A 19,401-nucleotide genomic window follows, 5' to 3' on the forward strand; every position below is an offset into this window, starting at 1 on the left:
TTCTTAAATGGGAGGTTTTGCTTGAAGGTGTGAGTGGAGGGCAGCTGGGAAAAGTATATGATAGGTTGGGTAAGTTGTATGGTGGTGTGGAGTTGAGGGAATGTGAAACTATTTTGAGGGCTTTGATGTTGGTTAGAGAACCCAGGAAAATTCGAGTAGGGGTTTTGTGTAAGCTGCTTGTAGACAGGATTGTTGTACCAGTTGAGGGATTGTTCCCCATGTACGCATGGAAGAGTATTTGGTATAGGTTTAGCAGGTTGAAGTTAAAGCCTAGGGTAAGGGAGGTAATGTATCGTTTTTTGCATGGCATACTACCGTCGGGGGAGGTTTTAAGAACCAGAGGGGTAATTGTGGGCGGAAGGTGTGGAATCTGTGGGGAGGATGAGATGGCGTTCCATGCAGTATACTTTTGTGGGGAACTGGAGGGTGTTAGGTATTGGTTAAGTAGGGTAGTACAGGGGGTGGGGGGCCGAGGGGTGTCGGTTCTGCGTGCACTAAGCCTAGATGTGGGAGGGTTCGATGAGAGTGTTATAAGAGCTTTGGATTATATAATAGTGGATTATATATATATATCGTGGGTGATGAGGGGGAGGGGGAATTGTGAGGTGCGGAGGCGGGTACTAGCGGTAACGGTTTATCGTGCGATGTGTCGTAATAGAGAACTGTATGGGAGGAGGTGGGAGAAGGATTTTTCGGAAGGGTATAGAATGTTAACGTTAGGGTTTCTCATCAATCTACGACTTGGGCTGAGTGAGTAAGGGGGGGGGTTTGGGGATTACATACGGGAAGGGGGATTTCAGGGGGACACAGCGGGGTCGCCTCCTGGGGAGGGGTGAGAGTAAAGTGTATGTGGGTATATGAAGGTGTAGATGAGTGGCATACGTGTATGTAGCATGCAAGTGGGCACAGAAAGCAAAGGTGATATCAAGTAATTACGTAGTACCGAATGGAGAATTCTGTGTTTGATGTGTCAGGGTCGTCATGACCTTCTTCATGTATTTAGTGTGAATGGTGTCAAGATTATAGTTTTAAGACCGTGAAGAGCTTTAGGGCTTATGTAGAGTGTTCGTTTATAGCCTTTATTGGGCATATTTCATGTGCGATAATTGTATCGCAATGAGAGGTTATTTAAATTATGTTTGTGTTTAGTGTTGTGGGTTTTTAAGCGAGTGTACTGTCTTTATTTTAGCATTATATAATGTGCTCATCCAGTTGCTGCGAGATGGAACGCTAATGACTTCCATAAATTTGTAATGCCTCGTTAAAAGTTTGTAATGGGACAGTATGGTTTAGTCTCAGATTTTATATAATGTTTCAATGCTTAAAGAGAGATTGTAGTGAGGCACGTATGTATGTGCTTAGGTACTTCTTATTGTATAGGGGTTAATTTTGGGAAGAGCATGTAATTGTTTTTAACTGAGATTGTGATATAGGTTATTACTCTGATTATCTCCTGTGAAGGTTGTGAACCTTTGTCATATGTCCATCATAGTATGTTAACTATACAAATCTGAAAGTTGTATATAGTTTATATTTTATATAGTTTATATAGTTATCGTTTATATTGTTTATCATAGTATGTTATATGGAAAATTTTGTGAGTGTATATGGGTAACCTCTTTTATGTCAATTACAATGTGTTGTTAATAATTGGTTAGTGTATGTTGTGTAGGATTGAGGATCCTACTGTGCCCATTTTATATCTTTATTTAATATCAAGCTGTAAAGTTTTTAAATAAAATATAAAAAAAAAACTACCCACCCACCCATCCAGCCACCCACCCAGCCATCCAGCCACCCACCCAGCCATCCAGCCACCCACCCAGCCATCCAGCCACCCACCCATCCAGCCACCCACCCATCATCCAGCCACCCACCCATCCAGCTACCCACCCACCCACCCACCCACCCACCCACTCACCCATCCAGCCAGCCAGCCAGCCAGCCAGCCACCCACCCGGCCAACCACAGACCCGGCCACCCATCCAGCCAGCCGGATACGTATTACACATGTTCCAGAGTTATTTCTCTTTACTTAGGGTATAGGTTATACAACATTCTGGCAGGATGACACTACCAGTGGTATTCTCCCATTCCACTGTGTCGACAATACATAAAGATAATAGTAACATATACTGTATGCGATGTAAAATTTACAATACATATCACTACCATGTATACATTATATACAGTACATAAATAATTAAAATACAACAATAGAAGTAAATTATGGTAAAAAGAATGAAATAATGATTGTACATTACATTACAGTATTATGTAGGTAGTTTATATAGGAAAAGTTTGACATTATGCCCTACCCAATATGTCGGCAATTTTCAAAGGTTTGACTTACGTCCATTTTGACTTACGACCGGTTGGTCGGAACCAAGCTTGGTCGTAAGTCAGATGGTAGGTGTATATACACACTCCTCTGGGTTTTCTTCCATTTTCTTTCTAGTTCTTGTTCTTGTTTATTTCCTCTTATCTCCATGGGGAAGTGGAACAGAATTCTTCCTCCATAAGCTATGCGTGTTGTAAGAGGCGACTAAAATGCTGGGAGCAAGGGGCTAGTAACCCCTTCTGTATATATTACTAAATTTAAAACGAGAAACTTCTGTTTTTGTTTTTGGGCCACCCCACCTCAGTGGGATACGGCTGGTGCATTGAAAGAGAGAAAGGAAAAGAGAAACTTTTGTTTTTCTTTTTGGGCCACCCTGCCTTGGTGGGATATGGCTGGTTTGTTGAAAAAAAAAAAACAGCATATGTGTAGAGAACCTAGGATAACCCAAAAAAGTCAGACAGTGACTTATTTCATTGCCTTCGCTCAGAGCGTCATTTCTTCTGAAAATAGTGTTACATGAGAATGGGAGTGTTCTTCTTTATTTATTCTACCGTATCAATGTAGAGACAACTTGTACACAATGTAACTTGTACACAAACCAGACGTGTACACTTTGTTTGTTTACAAAACTTGCGTTCGCCTGGTTTGTTTATATAACTGCGCCTGTCCTCTCTCATGTACTCATTCTCTCTCTCTCATTTATTCGTTTTATCTCGTTTACTCACTCCTGACCCTACATTAAGACTACAAATATTTTAAGGTAAGTAATGAGTGAACCGTATATGCATTTTATCGCTCTGGGATGCTTAAATGTAATAGAATATTATGTGTAGGTGGGTTGGCCTGGTATGGTAGCCCGGCTGACTACCATACATACCACACTTGATTTCTTACAATAAATACGTACTACTTTTCTCACCCTAGATTAAGACTACAAATATTTTAAGGTAAGTAATGAGTGCACTATGTGTGTATTGTCCTTTTTTATTGTTTTTTGATGCCTAGTTCTATTGCTAACTTAATATATGTTAGTGTAAACTTGTTATCTAGTATTTGTACTCATTTATAAGGGAAAAAATGGTATTCCACTTTACGGTGATTTCCGCTTTATGGCGGTAGCCTGGAACCTAACCTGCCGTATAAGTGGGGCCCTACTGTAATCTCCTCCCAGTCTGTAATGATGTCAAACATTGGTTTTAATAAATTAGGGAAAAAAATTAAAATTGGAAAAAATTGCCTAAAATTCATTAGGTCCTCGTGGAGATATGCTCCTTGTGGTGTCGTCATAAGAAATATTATATTGACTATTATTCTTTGTAGAAACATCATACAAACATGAGAGACACCAAAATGTAAACAGATTGCTTAACTATTTTTCGGTAAGCTTAACTGTTGATTTTTTCCCATTTTTTCGTACCCCTTCAGCTTCCTTTCCAGAACTGTATTCTGTGGGGTGGGAGGGATTGGTGCAGGCTGAGGGTGTGGAATTCAAAGCTGGATATTATGGTAGACTGCTGTTGTGGTGGTATTAGTGCTGGGGAGGGGGACGGTGGGTGTATAGTGTGGCATGTCTCTGGTTATTGTGTTTGGTTGGTGTGGGGTGATAAGAGATGAGGGGATTCTGTGGGTGGTTCTGTGGGCGGTTGTGTTTGTTGTCCTCCCCAAGGCTGTGCGCTCCTCTCTGTTGGTGTCTGCCCTGCCTCTAGCACCTCCTTATCTCTCAGTGTGTTCTGTCATAGTCTAGGTACACTCACTGGTATTTTTTGATACCCTCTAACAGTGATTTCCACTGCAGGATCTTGCTTACCAGGATCTTGCCTACAACGCCCCATGGCTTGCTGGCAACACTTTTGCTTCACACACTAAGTATCTCTGGCTCAATCTCAGGCAAGGGTGGGAAGATTGAGTGTGTTTCCTTACACCTGCTGTTCTGTTCACCTAGCAAACAAGTAGGTACCTGGGTGTTAGTCGACTGGTGTAGGTTGCATCCTGGAGGACAAGATTGAGGACTCGAGTGGAAATAAGACACACAGTCCCTTGATGATGCACTGCCTTTCTTGGTTTAACATGGGTGGCTAACCCATTGGGGTGAAAAATCCAAGCAAAATCTTATCTTACCATTTCTGTCCTAAAAGTCAGTATGACTGGGCAGTTCTTTTCCCTTGAGTACCACCTAAGTCTTTGAAAATTTGTCAGTCGGGTCATGTCTTCTCCTGTTATCGCGATGATGCTCTCAATCTCTCTCACATCCACCTATCTTTTTTTGTCATAGGTTTGCCCTTCTGCCTAATGAAGTCTGTAAATAATAAGCAACCTTTCTTTCTCCTCTTCCCATTTCGCTTTCCTCCGCATCTCTGAGTCCAGTTTATATATTTTCTCAGATATTTCCCTTATCTCCCAGATGTCTTAGTGGCCTGATATCATTTCCTCAAGGGACATTTTTTACCCATCCCCTCCTTTGGTCCTCTCACTGTTCACTAATGTTCCTGCACTCCGCACCTTACTCCAATCAGTCCTCAGCTCTCTATTCCGCTTCCACACTTCCAGTTCCTCTGCCAGACTCAGCATCTTTGCTTTAGCAGCAACAGCTCATAACTCCCACTTCTTGCTTTCTCTAGATATCTTTTCCACCATTATGTTGCAAAACTCACTTAACCTTTTGTCCCACTCCAGTTGCAGTGTGCTCTTGATACTTTCTGTCCGTGGTTCTTTCTCAGCCCAATTTCTAGTTCCCTTGCTGCATGTGTGTGTGTGCTTGTTAAACTTTCTAGTTTGTAATGAGTTAAATATGAATTTTTCATGCAATACATAGTTGTGAATTATGTGGATGATAATATAAAAGAGAAACTACATGTTTTGTTAATCTATGTCCAGGCAATAACAGGTGGTGAAATTAGTGAGAGGAATACATTCAGGGGTTCAACATGTAACATTTCACACTTGTCATCTTGGGTGCAAAAGATTGTCACTTTTCACTTGGCATTAATGACTGTCCCCTTTATCCACTACAGCCTTGGCTGTGTCCTTAATAGATGACAGCAGCCATCATCAGGGAGGCGGTAGTCCACGGCAATCCCCATTAATTTCCTACGACACTATCATAAATTATATCACTAGTAAATTAACATATTTTTCATTACAAAGAGATTAAAGGTCATTAAAAGTAAAGTGTTTACTGTTAAATTATTATTTTTCTGTACATCAACAAAATATAGTTAGATTAATTCATGAACTTGTGACACAAGTTTCTGTTATCTCACCTTTTGATTTAGTGGTGACGCTTCCTAACCACTCGTAGAACTACTAGTAATAATCTGTGTTAGTCGTCAAAAGATCTACAAAACTCATGCTTGACACAGGGGCTGTCACATGATCACAACTGTGAATGGAACCTGATGTGCTGTAGACAATTGTTTGTCATAATCTCTGCTCGACCGTCTTCAAAATATTCATTTTATATTTTTATAGGCACAACAGTTACATTTCTTTAAGGTGAACTTTAAAATTAGAGTAGATAATCACATTTTAGACTGGTTTCAGAAGATTACAGCAGTTACTTTCCTTTCTTTCGTACATCTGCATGAGAGAGAGCTGTAACATAACTGATGCTAGATGTTGCCATGGAGGGAGAACATCTTATTACATTTTTTCATGAATTTTTCGCTTTCAATCCCTCGTTATTTCTTTTGTTTATATATCTTATACATAAGGGATGGTAATTATTGTTATAAATTAATAAAAAAATGGAGGTAAGTGCACAACTGGTCTCATCGTCATTAGCTGATTTTATATTCTGCCACCATTGGCTCTTCCTATACTGGAAGCTTGATTGCAACAGGAACACATTTTTTTTTATGTCAGCAAAATTCACTTCACTCATGTTTCTTGAGTGAGGGGAACTGCTATACTTTTGAAACTAAATTTCATCAGGCCTCTATATGTAATGTGTGCTGAATCTTATCGGATTGTATTCTCTCTTTTTCATATATTAATGAAAATTTATTGTTACAGAGATCTGTTATGTTCGTAAATTTTGCTAAGCAGTATATGGACATATCTTTTGTTTCAGGTACTTTGTTAGCTGTGTGATCCAGTTCCAGTTGCACAAAGCACTCTGCATGAAGGCAGGAGAGTATGACCCTCTGGATCCTGCTAAACCGCTACACAAGTGTGATATCTACCAATCCAAGGAAGCTGGCAATGCCCTGGGGTCAGTACATCTGCATTGTCTACATTTGTGGATATGGATCTGCATAGCCAGACATTCTTCCTTAGCTTTGAAACACTTAAGAACTGCAGCTGAGTGTGTTACTATTTAATAATGTTATTACAGACTAGGAGAGCAACACAAGTTGTCAGCTTAATTACATCATTTTGTCTTTTAAGCATAAAAGCCATAGCACAAAACTCAATTTTGTTTCTCATACTGCTAATGTGCAACATATAGTGATGAACATATTGGCAGCTGTTACATGTGGGAAGTGGTTTCCAGCTATAGTATATCTAATTAAGTCTAAAGGAATGGTCCCGATCACATGTAGGATTTTGTCCAGATGATGAGTGGGCATTGAAAAGATGTCTAGGGCAATTGATGTAAAATGCTGGCTAAATAAGTACTACAAAGAACTTGCAACCCCATGCATTATCAAATTTACAATTTCTATGACAAACATGATATGTATGCAAGTGATGGAGAACATCTCTCTGGGACAAGGTTGGTAGCATTAGTCAACACTTTTGAGTGGGCCGTTGCTGAGATGTCTAGGACTTTAATCTGATAAAAGATAGAGGTATGGGTGGGAGTGAGAAACAAAAAAGGTTGCAGCATGAGGGAGGAAAGCAACAAAAATTGCCAAGATACCTCAGGGAAATGTTCAAAAGACTTTGTTCATTGTATAGTTTCTAATGAAAGCATAGGAACTGTTCAACAAACAGACAGTAGAGGGTATCAAGTGACTAACTCCCTTAATATCTATTATATTAATAGTAGTAGCATAAGAAATAAGATAGATGAGCTAAGAATAATTGGATGTGCAGGAAGCAAAGATTTTTTTTTTTTTTCCAACAAGTCGGCCGTCTCCCACCGAGGCAGGGTGACCCAAAAAGAAAGAAAATCCCCAAAAAGAAAATACCTTCATCATCATTCAACACTTTCACCTCACTCACACATAATCACTGTTTTTTGCAGAGGTGCCCAGAATACAACAGTTTAGAAGTCTTCTTTCTTTCTTTCAACACATCGGCCATATCCCATCAAGGCGGGGTGGCCCAAAAGGAAAAACGAAAGTTTCTCCTTTTACATTTAGTAATATACACAGGAGAAGAGGTTTCTAGCCCCTTCCTCCCGGCATTTTAGTCGCCTCTTACAACACGCATGGCTTACGGAGGAAAAATTCTATTCCACTTCCCCATGGAGACAAGAGGAAATAAACAAGAATAAGAACCAGAAAGAAAATAAAAGAAAACCCAGAGGGGTGTGTGTATATATATGCTTGTACATGTATGTGTAGTGTGACCTAAGTGTAAGTAGAAGTAGTAAGACGTACCTGAAACCTTGCATATTTATGAGACAGAAAAATGGACACCAGCAATCCTACCATCATGTAAAACGATTACAGGCTTTCGTTTCACACTCACTTGGCAGGACAGTAGTACCTCCCTGGGCGGTTGCTGTCTACCAACCTACTACCCATAAGTTTAGAAGTATATACGTATAAAAATACACCATATGTCCCTCCAAACTGCCAATATCTCAAACCTCTCCTTTAGAGTGCAGGCATTGTACTTCCCATTTCCAAGACTCAAGTTTGGTTATATAAAATAACCGGTTTCCCTGAATCCCTTCATTAAATATTACCCTGCTCACACTCCAACAGATCGTCAGGTCCCAAATATCATTTGTCTCCATTCACTCCTATCTAGCACGCTCACGCATGCTTGCTGGAAGTCCAAACCCCTCGCCCACAACACCTTTACCCCCTCCCTCCAACCTTTTCGAGGACGACCCCTATCGCACCTTCCTTCCCCTACAGATTTATATGCTCTCCATGTCATTCTACTTTGATCCATTCTCTCTAAATGACCAAACCACCTCAACAAACCCTCTTCAGCCCTCTAACTAATACTTTTATTAACTCCACACCTTCTCCTAATTTCCACACTCTGAATTTTGTGCATATTTACACCACACATTGCCCTTAGACAGGACATCTCAACTGCCTCCAACTGCCTCCTCGCTGCAGCATTTACAACCCATGCTTCACACCCATATAAGAGTGTTGATACTACTATACTTTCATACATTCACTTCTTTGCCTCCATAGATAACATTTTTTGCCTCCACATATACCTCAGTGCACCACTCACCTTTTTTCCATCATCAATTCTATGATTAACCTCATTATTCATAAATCCATCCGCTGACACGTCAACTCCCAAATATCTGAAAACATTCACTTCTTCCATACTCCTTCTCCCCAATTTGATATCCAATTTTTCTTTATCTAAATCATTTGATAATCTCATCACCTTACTCTTTTCTATGCTCACTTTCAACTTTCTACCTTTACACTCACTCCCAAATTCGTCCACTAACTTTTGCAATTTTTTATTATTATTATTAACACACTGGCCGATTCCCACCAAGGCAGGGTGGCCCGAAGAACAAAAACTTTCACCATGATTCACTCCATCACTGTCTTGCCAGAAGGGTGCTTTACACTAAAGTTTTTAACTGCAACATTAACACCCCTCCTTCAGAGTGCAGGCACAGTACTTCCCATCTCCAGGACTCAAGTCCGGCCTGCCGGTTTCCCTGAATCCCTTCATAAATGTTACTTTGCTCACACTCCAACAGCACGTCAAGTATTAAAAACCATTTGTCTCCATTCACTCCTATCAAACACGCTCACGCATGCCTGCTGGAAGTCCAAGCCCCTCGCACACAAAACCTCCTTTACCCCCTCCCTCCAACCTTTCCTAGGCCGACCCCTACCCCGCCTTCCTTCCACTACAGACTGATACACTCTTGAAGTCATTCTGTTTCGCTCCATTCTCTCTACATGTCCGAACCACCTCAACAACCCTTCCTCAGCCCTGTGGACAACAGTTTTGGTAATCCCGCACCTCCTCCTAACTTCCAAACTACGAATTCTCTGCATTATATTCACACCACACATTGCCCTCAGACATGACATCTCCACTGCCTCCAGCCTTCTCCTCGCTGCAACATTCATCACCCATGCTTCACACCCATATAAGAGCGTTGGTAAAACTATACTCTCATACATTCCCCTCTTTGCCTCCAAGGACAAAGTTCTTTGTCTCCACAGACTCCTAAGTGCACCACTCACTCTTTTTCCCTCATCAATTCTATGATTCACCTCATCTTTCATAGACCCATCTGCTGACACGTCCACTCCCAAATATCTGAATACGTTCACCTCCTCCATACTCTCTCCCTCCAATCTGATATTCAATCTTTCATCACCTAATCTTTTCGTTATCCTCATAACCTTACTCTTTCCTGTATTCACCTTTAATTTTCTTCTTTTGCACACCCTACCAAATTCATCCACCAATCTCTGCAACTTCTCTTCAGAATCACCCAAGAGCACAGTGTCATCAGCAAAGAGCAGCTGTGACAACTCCCACTTTGTATGTGATTCTTTATCTTTTAACTCCACGCCTCTTGCCAAGACCCTCGCATTTACTTCTCTTACAACCCCATCTATAAATATATTAAACAACCACGGTGACATCACACATCCTTGTCTAAGGCCTACTTTTACTGGGAAAAATTTTTTTCCCTCTTTCCTACATACTCTAACTTGAGCCTCATTATCCTCGTAAAAACTCTTCACTGCTTTCAGTAACCTACCTCCTACACCATACACTTGCAACATCTGCCACATTGCCCCCCTATCCACCCTGTCATATGCCTTTTCCAAATCCATAAATGCCACAAAGACCTCTTTAGCCTTATCTAAATACTGTTCACTTATATGTTTCACTGTAAACACCTGGTCCACACACCCCCTACCTTTCCTAAAGCCTCCTTGTTCATCTGCTATCATATTTTCTGTCTTACTCTTAATTCTTTCAATTATAACTCTACCATACACTTTACCAGGTATACTCAACAGACTTATCCCCCTATAATTTTTGCACTCTCTTTTATCCCCTTTGCCTTTATACAAAGGAACTATGCATGCTCTCTGCCAATCCCTAGGTACCTTACCCTCTTCCATACATTTATTAAATAATTGCACCAACCACTCCAAAACTATATCCCCACCTGCTTTTAACATTTCTATCTTTATCCCATCAATCCCAGCTGCCTTACCCCCTTTCATTTTACCTACTGCCTCACGAACTTCCCCCACACTCACAACTGGCTCTTCCTCACTCCTACAAGATGTTATTCCTCCTTGCCCTATACACGAAATCACAGCTTCCCTATCTTCATCAACATTTAACAATTCCTCAAAATATTCCCTCCATCTTCCCAATACCTCTAACTCTCCATTTAATAACTCTCCTCTCCTATTTTTAACTGACAAATCCATTTGTTCTCTAGGCTTTCTTAACTTGTTAATCTCACTCCAAAACTTTTTCTTATTTTCAACAAAATTTGTTGATAACATCTCACCCACTCTCTCATTTGCTCTCTTTTTACATTGCTTCACCACTCTCTTAACCTCTCTCTTTTTCTCCATATACTCTTCCCTCCTTGCATCACTTCTACTTTGTAAAAACTTCTCATATGCTAACTTTTTCTCCCTTACTACTCTCTTTACATCATCATTCCACCAATCGCTCCTCTTCCCTCCTGCACCCACTTTCCTGTAACCACAAACTTCTGCTGAACACTCTAACACTACATTTTTAAACCTACCCCATACCTCTTCGACCCCATTGCCTATGCTCTCATTAGCCCATCTATCCTCCAATAGCTGTTTATATCTTACCCTAACTGCCTCCTCTTTTAGTTTATAAACCTTCACCTCTCTCTTCCCTGATGCTTCTATTCTCCTTGTATCCCATCTAACTTTTACTCTCAGTGTAGCTACAACTAGAAAGTGATCTGATATATCTGTGGCCCCTCTATGAACATGTACATCCTGAAGTCTACTCAACAGTCTTTTATCTACCAATACATAATCCAACAAACTACTGTCATTTCGCCCTACATCATATCTTGTATACTTACTTATCCTCTTTTTCTTAAAATATGTATTACCTATAACTAAACCCCTTTCTATACAAAGTTCAATCAAAGGGCTCCCATTATCATTTACACCTGGCACCCCAAACTTACTTACCACACCCTCTCTAAAAGTTTCTCCTACTTTAGCATTCAGGTCCCCTACCACAATTACTCTCTCACTTGGTTCAAAGGCTCCTATACATTCACTTAACATCTCCCAAAATCTCTCTCTCTCCTCTGCATTCCTCTCTTCTCCAGGTGCATACACGCTTATTATGACCCACTTCTCGCATCCAACCTTTACTTTAATCCACATAATTCTTGAATTTACACATTCATATTCTCTTTTCTCCTTCCATAACTGATCATTTAACATTACTGCTACCCCTTCCTTTGCTCTAACTCTCTCAGATACTCCAGATTTAATCCCATTTATTTCCCCCCACTGAAACTCTCCTACCCCCTTCAGCTTTGTTTCGCTTAGGGCCAGGACATCCAACTTCTTTTCATTCATAACATCAGCAATCATCTGTTTCTTGTCATCCGCACTACATCCACGCACATTTAAGCATCCCAGTTTTATAAAGTTTTTCTTCTTCTCTTTTTTTAGTAAATGTCTACAGGAGAAGGGGTTACTAGCCCATTGCTCCCGGCATTTTAGTCGCCTCATACGACACGCATGGCTTACGGAGGAAAGATTCTTTTCCACTTCCCCATGGACAATAGAAGAAATAAAGAAGAACAAGAGCTATTTAGAAAAAGGAGAAAAACCTAGATGTATGTATATATATATATGCATGTGCATGTCTGTGAAGTGTGACCAAAGTGTAAGTAGGAGTAGCAAGATATCCCTGTTATCTAGCATGTTTATGAGACAGAAAAAGAAACCAGCAATCGTACCATCATGCAAAACAGTTACAGGTTTTTGTTTCACAGTCATCTGGCAGGATGGTAGTACTTCCCTGGGTGGTTGCTGTCTACCAACCTACTACTGGAGGGCAAACAGTAAGGCATGGGTCACTAGGGACTTTTTCTATGACTGGTTACACCATGCATTTGCCCCCAATGTGAAAGATTACCTAACTGAAAAGAAATTAGAACTTAAGTGCCTCCTGGTGTTAGACAATGCCCCTGGTCATCCTACAGACGTGGCAGAGCGACTTTATGGGGACATGAAATTCATTAACATCAAGTTTTTGCCTCCTAATACCACTCCTCTCCTGCAGCCCATGGACCAGCAGGTTATTGCAAACTTCAAAAAACTGTACACAAAAGCTCTGTTTGAAAGGTGCTTTGTAGTGACCTCAGAAACTCAACTGACTCTAAGAGAGTTTTGGAGAGAGCACTTTAATATCCTCAATTGTGTAAACCTTATAGGTAAGGCTTGGGAGGGAGTGACTAAGAAGACCTTGAACTCTGCTTGGAAGAAACTGTGGCCAGAATGTGTAGACAAAAGGGATTTTGAAGGGTTTGAGGCTAACCCTGAGAGGATTATGCCAGTTTGGAATCCATTGTGGCATTGGGAAAGTCCTTGGGGTTGGAGGTTAGTGGGGAGGATGTGGAAGAGTTGGTGGAGGAGGACGATGAAGAACTAACCACTGATGAGCTGATAGATCAACTTCAACAGCAAGAGGCCAGACCTGAGGAAACTGGTTCAGAGGAGGGGAGAGAGAAATTGAAGAAGTTGCCTACTACAAAGATTAAGGAAATGTGTGCAAAGTGGCTTGAAGTGCAAACCTTTTTTGATGAAAATCACCCTCACACAGCTATTGCAAGCCGTGTTGGCAACCTGTACACTGACAATGTTGTGAAACACTTTAGGGAAGTCATAAAGGAACGAGAGGTACAGGCCACTATGGACAGATATGTTGTGCGAAAGAAGTCCAGTGACTCTGAAGCTGGTCCTAGTGGCATTAAAAGAAGAAGGGAAGTAACCCCAGAAAAGGACTCGACACCTCAAGTCTTAATGGAAGGGGATTCCCCTTCTAAACACTAACACTCTCTCTCCCCTCCTCCCATCCCATCAATCATCACCAGATCTTCAATAAAAGTAAGTGTCATGTAAGTGTGCATGCCTTTTTCAGTTTGTGTGTATTAAAATTAACATTTCATGTGGTAAAAATTTTTTTTTTTCATACTTTTGGGTGTCTTGCACGGATTAATTTGATTTCCATTATTTCTTATGGGGAAAATTCATTCGCATACCGATTATTTCGCATACCAATGACCCCTCTTGCACGGATTAAAATCGGTATGCGGGGGTCCACTGTAAAAGGTAAGATACACACAGAGTACACTTATTACTTACCTTAAAATATTAATATTAATGTGTGAGAGGTGAGTGGCAGGGTGTTTATTGAATAAAATCAAAATGGCACACCATCATCCTCTAACTTGGCACTTAAAGCAAGAGGCTTACGACTTCTCTTTTTATTACAGCTAACCTTAGACGCCATCGTCAATGAGAGCCAACTAATTAACGAAAGAGTAAACGAGAGAGAGAACGAGATACAGAGTTGAGACAATGTAAGAACACAAACTGAACAGGTAGTGGACTATCACTTGGTCAGGCGAAATGCGTATTAATATGTGTCTACTTTTAGTTCATTCACGTCCATTTGTAAGAGTTTGTAAAACATTTACCTCAATATTTTTTTTATTTTAATAATAATTACCTTACAATACAAATACACCTACCATCCGACTTTCGACCTGCTCGACTTACGACCACTCGACTTACGACCGTGTTTTTATGCCAAATTTCTGGGAAATAAACAACTATTTGTGTTGTACACTGTGTTTATCCTAAACCTTACAGCATAAAATACAGTACTAACAACATAAAAAGTAAAGTAAAACATGAAATACCAAAATAAAACAATAAAATAAAGTCATTACAAAAATGTTTTGTTGATATTCAGTAGTAAAGTTTGACTTACGAACATTTCGACTTACGACCGGTTTCTCGGAGCCGAACTCGGTCGTAAGTCGGATGGTAGGTGTACTCTTACATTGTGTACAGGTTGTACAAGTTAGTTCAGAATAAACAAACAGCAACACACCATTTTTAGAGTGAATGAAGATAATATTAATAATAATAAAAATATATTATTATTATTATTAATATTAATAATAATAATAATATTATTATTATTATTATTATTATAAAAAGCACTAAACCCACAAGGGTCGTGAATTGCTATACATAGAGTAAGGGCATATGAAAAAAATATTTTTCTACAATTACCCCCCAGTGTTTGACTAGAGAAAACGTAATTCTTCCGACACTACCTACACAGCTGCTTTGTAAACAAATCTCATATTTACATCAATTTTTATTCTGAGTGTATGTATCATGTTTATATGCTATGTAATGGGTTTCATATATAATTTTGAGGAAAATATCATAGATGGATTAATGAAAATGCCTATATTGATGTAAAATAAGACATTTAGTGTGCCCAAGAGTGATTATTACTTAGTATTGGCGTCATGAGTACAGAGAGACTTAGCGATTTTAATGTGTACCTGCACACCAGCACAGTGTGTAAGTATATTTAGGTACAGGTACACATAAGTATAATTATCAGAGTACATATAAAATATGCAGTAACTTTAAAACACTTGAAATTTTGGAAAATTTCCTGACATAATAGATGTATAGGTAGTAGGTTGGTAGACAACAACCACCCAGGGAAGTACTACCGTCCTGCCAGATGACTGTGAAACAGAAACCTGTAACTGTTTTGCATGATGGTACGATTGCTGGTTTCTTTTTCTGTCTCATAAACACGCTTGATAACAGGGATGTCTTGCTACTCCTACTTACACTTTGGTCACACTTCACAGACATGCACATGCATATATATATACATACATCTAGGTTTTTCTCCTTTTTCTATATAGCTCTTGTTCTTCTTTATTTCTTCTATTGTCCATGGGGAAGTGGAAAAGAATCTTTCCTCCGTAAGCCATGCGTGTCGTATGAGGCGACTAAAATGCTGGGAGCAATGGGCTAGTAACCCCTTCTCCTGTAGACATTTACTAAAAAAGAGAAGAAGAAAAACTTTATAAAACTGGGATGCTTGAATGTGCGTGGATGTAGTGCGGATGACAAGAAACAGATGATTGCTGATGTTATGAATGAAAAGAAGTTGGATGTCCTGGCCCTAACCGAAACAAAGCTGAAGGGGGTAGGGGAGTTTCGGTGGGGGGAAATAAATGGGATTAAATCTGGAGTATCTGAGAGAGTTAGAGCAAAGGAAGGGGTAGCAGTAATGTTGAAGGATCAGTTATGGAAGGAGAAAAGAGAATATGAATGTGTAAATGCAAGAATTATGTGGATTAAAGTAAAGGTTGGATGCGAGAAGTGGGTCATAATAAGCGTGTATGCACCTGGAGAAGAGAGGAATGCAGAGTTGAGAGAGAGATTTTGGGAGATGTTAAGTGAATGTATAGAAGCCTTTGAACCAAGTGAGAGAGTAATTGTGGTAGGGGACCTGAATGCTAAAGTAGGAGAAACTTTTAGAGAGGGTGTGGTAGGCAAGTTTGGGGGGCCAGGTGTAAATATTAATGGGAGCCCTTTGATTGAACTTTGTATAGAAAGGGGTTTAGTTATAGGTAATAAATATTTTAAGAAAAAGAGGATAAATAAGTATACAAGATATGATGTAGGGCGAAATGACAGTAGTTTGTTGGATTATGTATTGGTAGATAAAAGACTGTTGAGTAGACTTCAGGATGTACATGCTTATAGAGGGGCCACAAATATATCAGATCACTTTCTAGTTGTAGCTACACTGAGAGTAAAAGGTAGATGGGATACAAGGAGAATAGAAGCATCAGGGAAGAGAGAGGTGAAGGTTTATAAACTAAAAGAGGAGGCAGTTAGGGCAAGATATAAACAGCTATTGGAGGATAGATGGGCTAATGAGAGCATAGGCAATGGGGTCGAAGAGGTATGGGGTAGGTTTAAAAATGTAGTGTTAGAGTGTTCAGCAGAAGTTTGTGGTTACAGGAAAGTGGGTGTGGGAGGGAAGAGGAGCGATTGGTGGAATGATGATGTAAAGAGAGTAGTAAGGGAGAAAAAGTTAGCATATGAGAAGTTTTTACAAAGTAGAAGTGATGCAAGGAGGGAAGAGTATATGGAGAAAAAGAGAGAGGTTAAGAGAGTGGTGAAGCAATGTAAAAAGAGAGCAAATGAGAGAGTGGGTGAGATGTTATCAACAAATTTTGTTGAAAATAAGAAAAAGTTTTGGAGTGAGATTAACAAGTTAAGGAAGCCTAGAGAACAAATGGATTTGTCAGTTAAAAATAGGAGAGGAGAGTTATTAAATGGAGAGTTAGAGGTATTGGGAAGATGGAGGGAATATTTTGAGGAATTGTTAAATGTTGATGAAGATAGGGAAGCTGTGATTTCGTGTATAGGGCAAGGAGGAATAACATCTTGTAGGAGTGAGGAAGAGCCAGTTGTGAGTGTGGGGGAAGTTCGTGAGGCAGTAGGTAAAATGAAAGGGGGTAAGGCATCCGGGATTGATGGGATAAAGATAGAAATGTTAAAAGCTGTTGGGGATATAGTTTTGGAGTGGTTGGTGCAATTATTTAATAAATGTATGGAAGAGGGTAAGGTACCTAGGGATTGGCACAGAGCATGCATAGTTCCTTTGTATAAAGGCAAAGGGGACAAAAGAGAGTGCAAAAATTATAGGGGGATAAGTCTGTTGAGTATTCCTGGTAAAGTGTATGGTAGAGTTATTATTGAAAGAATTAAAAGTAAGACTGAGAATAGGATAGCAGATGAACAAGGAGGCTTTAGGAAAGGTAGGGGGTGTGTGGACCAGGTGTTTACAGTGAAACATATAAGTGAACAGTATTTAGATAAGGCTAAAGAGGTCTTTGTGGCATTTATGGATTTGGAAAAGGCGTATGACAGGGTAGATAGGGGGGCAATGTGGCAGATGTTGCAGGTGTATGGTGTAGGAGGTAGGTTACTGAAAGCAGTGAAGAGTTTTTACGAGGATAGTGAGGCTCACGTTAGAGTACATAGGAAAGAGGGAAATTATTTCCCAGTAAAAGTAGGCCTTAGACAAGGATGTGTGATGTCACCGTGGTTGTTTAATATATTTATAGATAGGGTTGTAAGAGAAGTAAATGCGAGGGTCTTGACAAGAGGCGTGGAGTTAAAAGATAAAAAAATCACACATAAAGTGGGAGTTGTCACAGTTGCTCTTTGCTGATGACACTGTGCTCTTGGGAGATTCTGAAGAGAAGTTGCAGAGATTGGTGGATGAATTTGGTAGGGTGTGCAAAAGAAGAAAATTAAAAGTGAATACAGGAAAGAGTAAGGTTATGAGGATAACAAAAATATTAGGTGATGAAAGATTGGATATCAGATTGGAGGGAGAGAGTATGGAGGAGGTGAATGTATTCAGATATTTGGGAGTGGACATGTCAGCGGATGGGTCTATGAAGGATGAGGTGAATCATAGAATTGATGAGGGGAAAAGGGTGAGTGGTGCACTTAGGAGTCTGTGGAGACAAAGAACTTTGCCCTTGGAGGCAAAGAGGGGAATGTATGAGAGTATAGTTTTACCAACACTCTTATATGGGTGTGAAGCATGGGTGATGAATGTTGCAACGAGGAGAAGGCTGGAGGCAGTGGAGATGTCATGTCTGAGGGCAATGTGTGGTGTGAATATAATGCAGAGAATTCGTAGTTTGGAAGTTAGGAGGAGGTGCGAGATTACCAAAACTGTTGTCCAGAGGGCTGAGGAAGGGTTGTTGAGGTGGTTCGGACATGTAGAGAGAATGGAGCAAAACAGAATGACTTCAAGAGTGTATCAGTCTGTAGTGGAAGGAAGGCGGGGTAGGGGTCGGCCTAGGAAAGGTTGGAGGGAGGGGGTAAAGGAGGTTTTGTGTGCGAGGGGCTTGGACTTCCAGCAGGCGTGCGTGAGAGTGTTTGATAGGAGTGAATGGAGACGAATGGTTTTTAATACTTGACGTGCTGTTGGAGTGTGAGCAAAGTAACATTTATGAAGGGGTTCAGGGAAACCGGCAGGCCAGACTTGAGTCCTGGAGATGGGAAGTACAGTGCCTGCACTCTGAAGGAGGGGTGTTAATGTTGCAGTTTAAAAACTGTAGTGTAAAGCACCCTTCTGGCAAGACAGTGATGGAGTGAATGATGGTGAAAGTTTTTCTTTTTCGGGCCACCCTGCCTTGGTGGGAATTGGCCAGTGTGATAATAAAAAAAAAATAAATAATAGATGTAGTCACAGAAAATGTAAACAAACCGGGTGGGGCACCATATTTAAAAGACTGCTTGCCGTATAGCAAATTTTGGTCATAATTTGACATCGCCGTATTAGCGGAACGCCGTAAGGCGAAACACCGTAAAGCGGGGCCTTACTGTATACTCAGTAAACTTATTCCTCTATAATTTTTACATTCTCTTTTGTCCCCCTTCCCTTTATATAAAGGGACTATACACACTCTCTGCCAATCCCTAGGTACCTTCCCCTCTTTCATACATTTATTAAACAAAAATACCAACCATTCCAACACTGTCTCCCCTTGCTTTTAACATTTTTGTCATGATCCCATCAGTTCCAGCTGCTTTACCCCCTTTCATTCTACGTAATGCCTCACGCACCTCCCCCACACTCACATCCTGTTCTTCTTCACTCCTAAAAGATGGTATACCTCCCTGGCCAGTGCATGAAATTAGCGCCTCCCTTTCTTCGTCGACATTTAAAAGTTCCTCAAAATATTGTCGCCATCTACCCAAAACCTCCATCTCCCCATCTACTAACTCCCCTACTCTGTTTTTAACTGACAAATCCATTTGTTCCCTAGG

At 40.3% G+C, this 19,401-nt stretch overlaps 1 protein-coding gene across 1 annotated transcript in view; it reads left to right on the top strand.

Annotated features, from left to right (window-relative positions):
- Nucleotides 1–19,401, top strand: part of LOC128692292 (angiotensin-converting enzyme) — a 158,635-nt gene that overhangs the window by 117,455 nt on the left and 21,779 nt on the right. Inside the window, exon 7 of the mRNA XM_070096268.1 lies at nt 6,411–6,551. Within this exon, the coding sequence (XP_069952369.1) occupies nt 6,411–6,551 (141 nt within the window). The remainder of the gene's footprint in view (nt 1–6,410; nt 6,552–19,401) is intronic.

This window comes from Cherax quadricarinatus, chromosome 53 (genome assembly GCF_038502225.1).
Source record: "Cherax quadricarinatus isolate ZL_2023a chromosome 53, ASM3850222v1, whole genome shotgun sequence".
NCBI lineage: Eukaryota > Metazoa > Arthropoda > Malacostraca > Decapoda > Parastacidae > Cherax > Cherax quadricarinatus.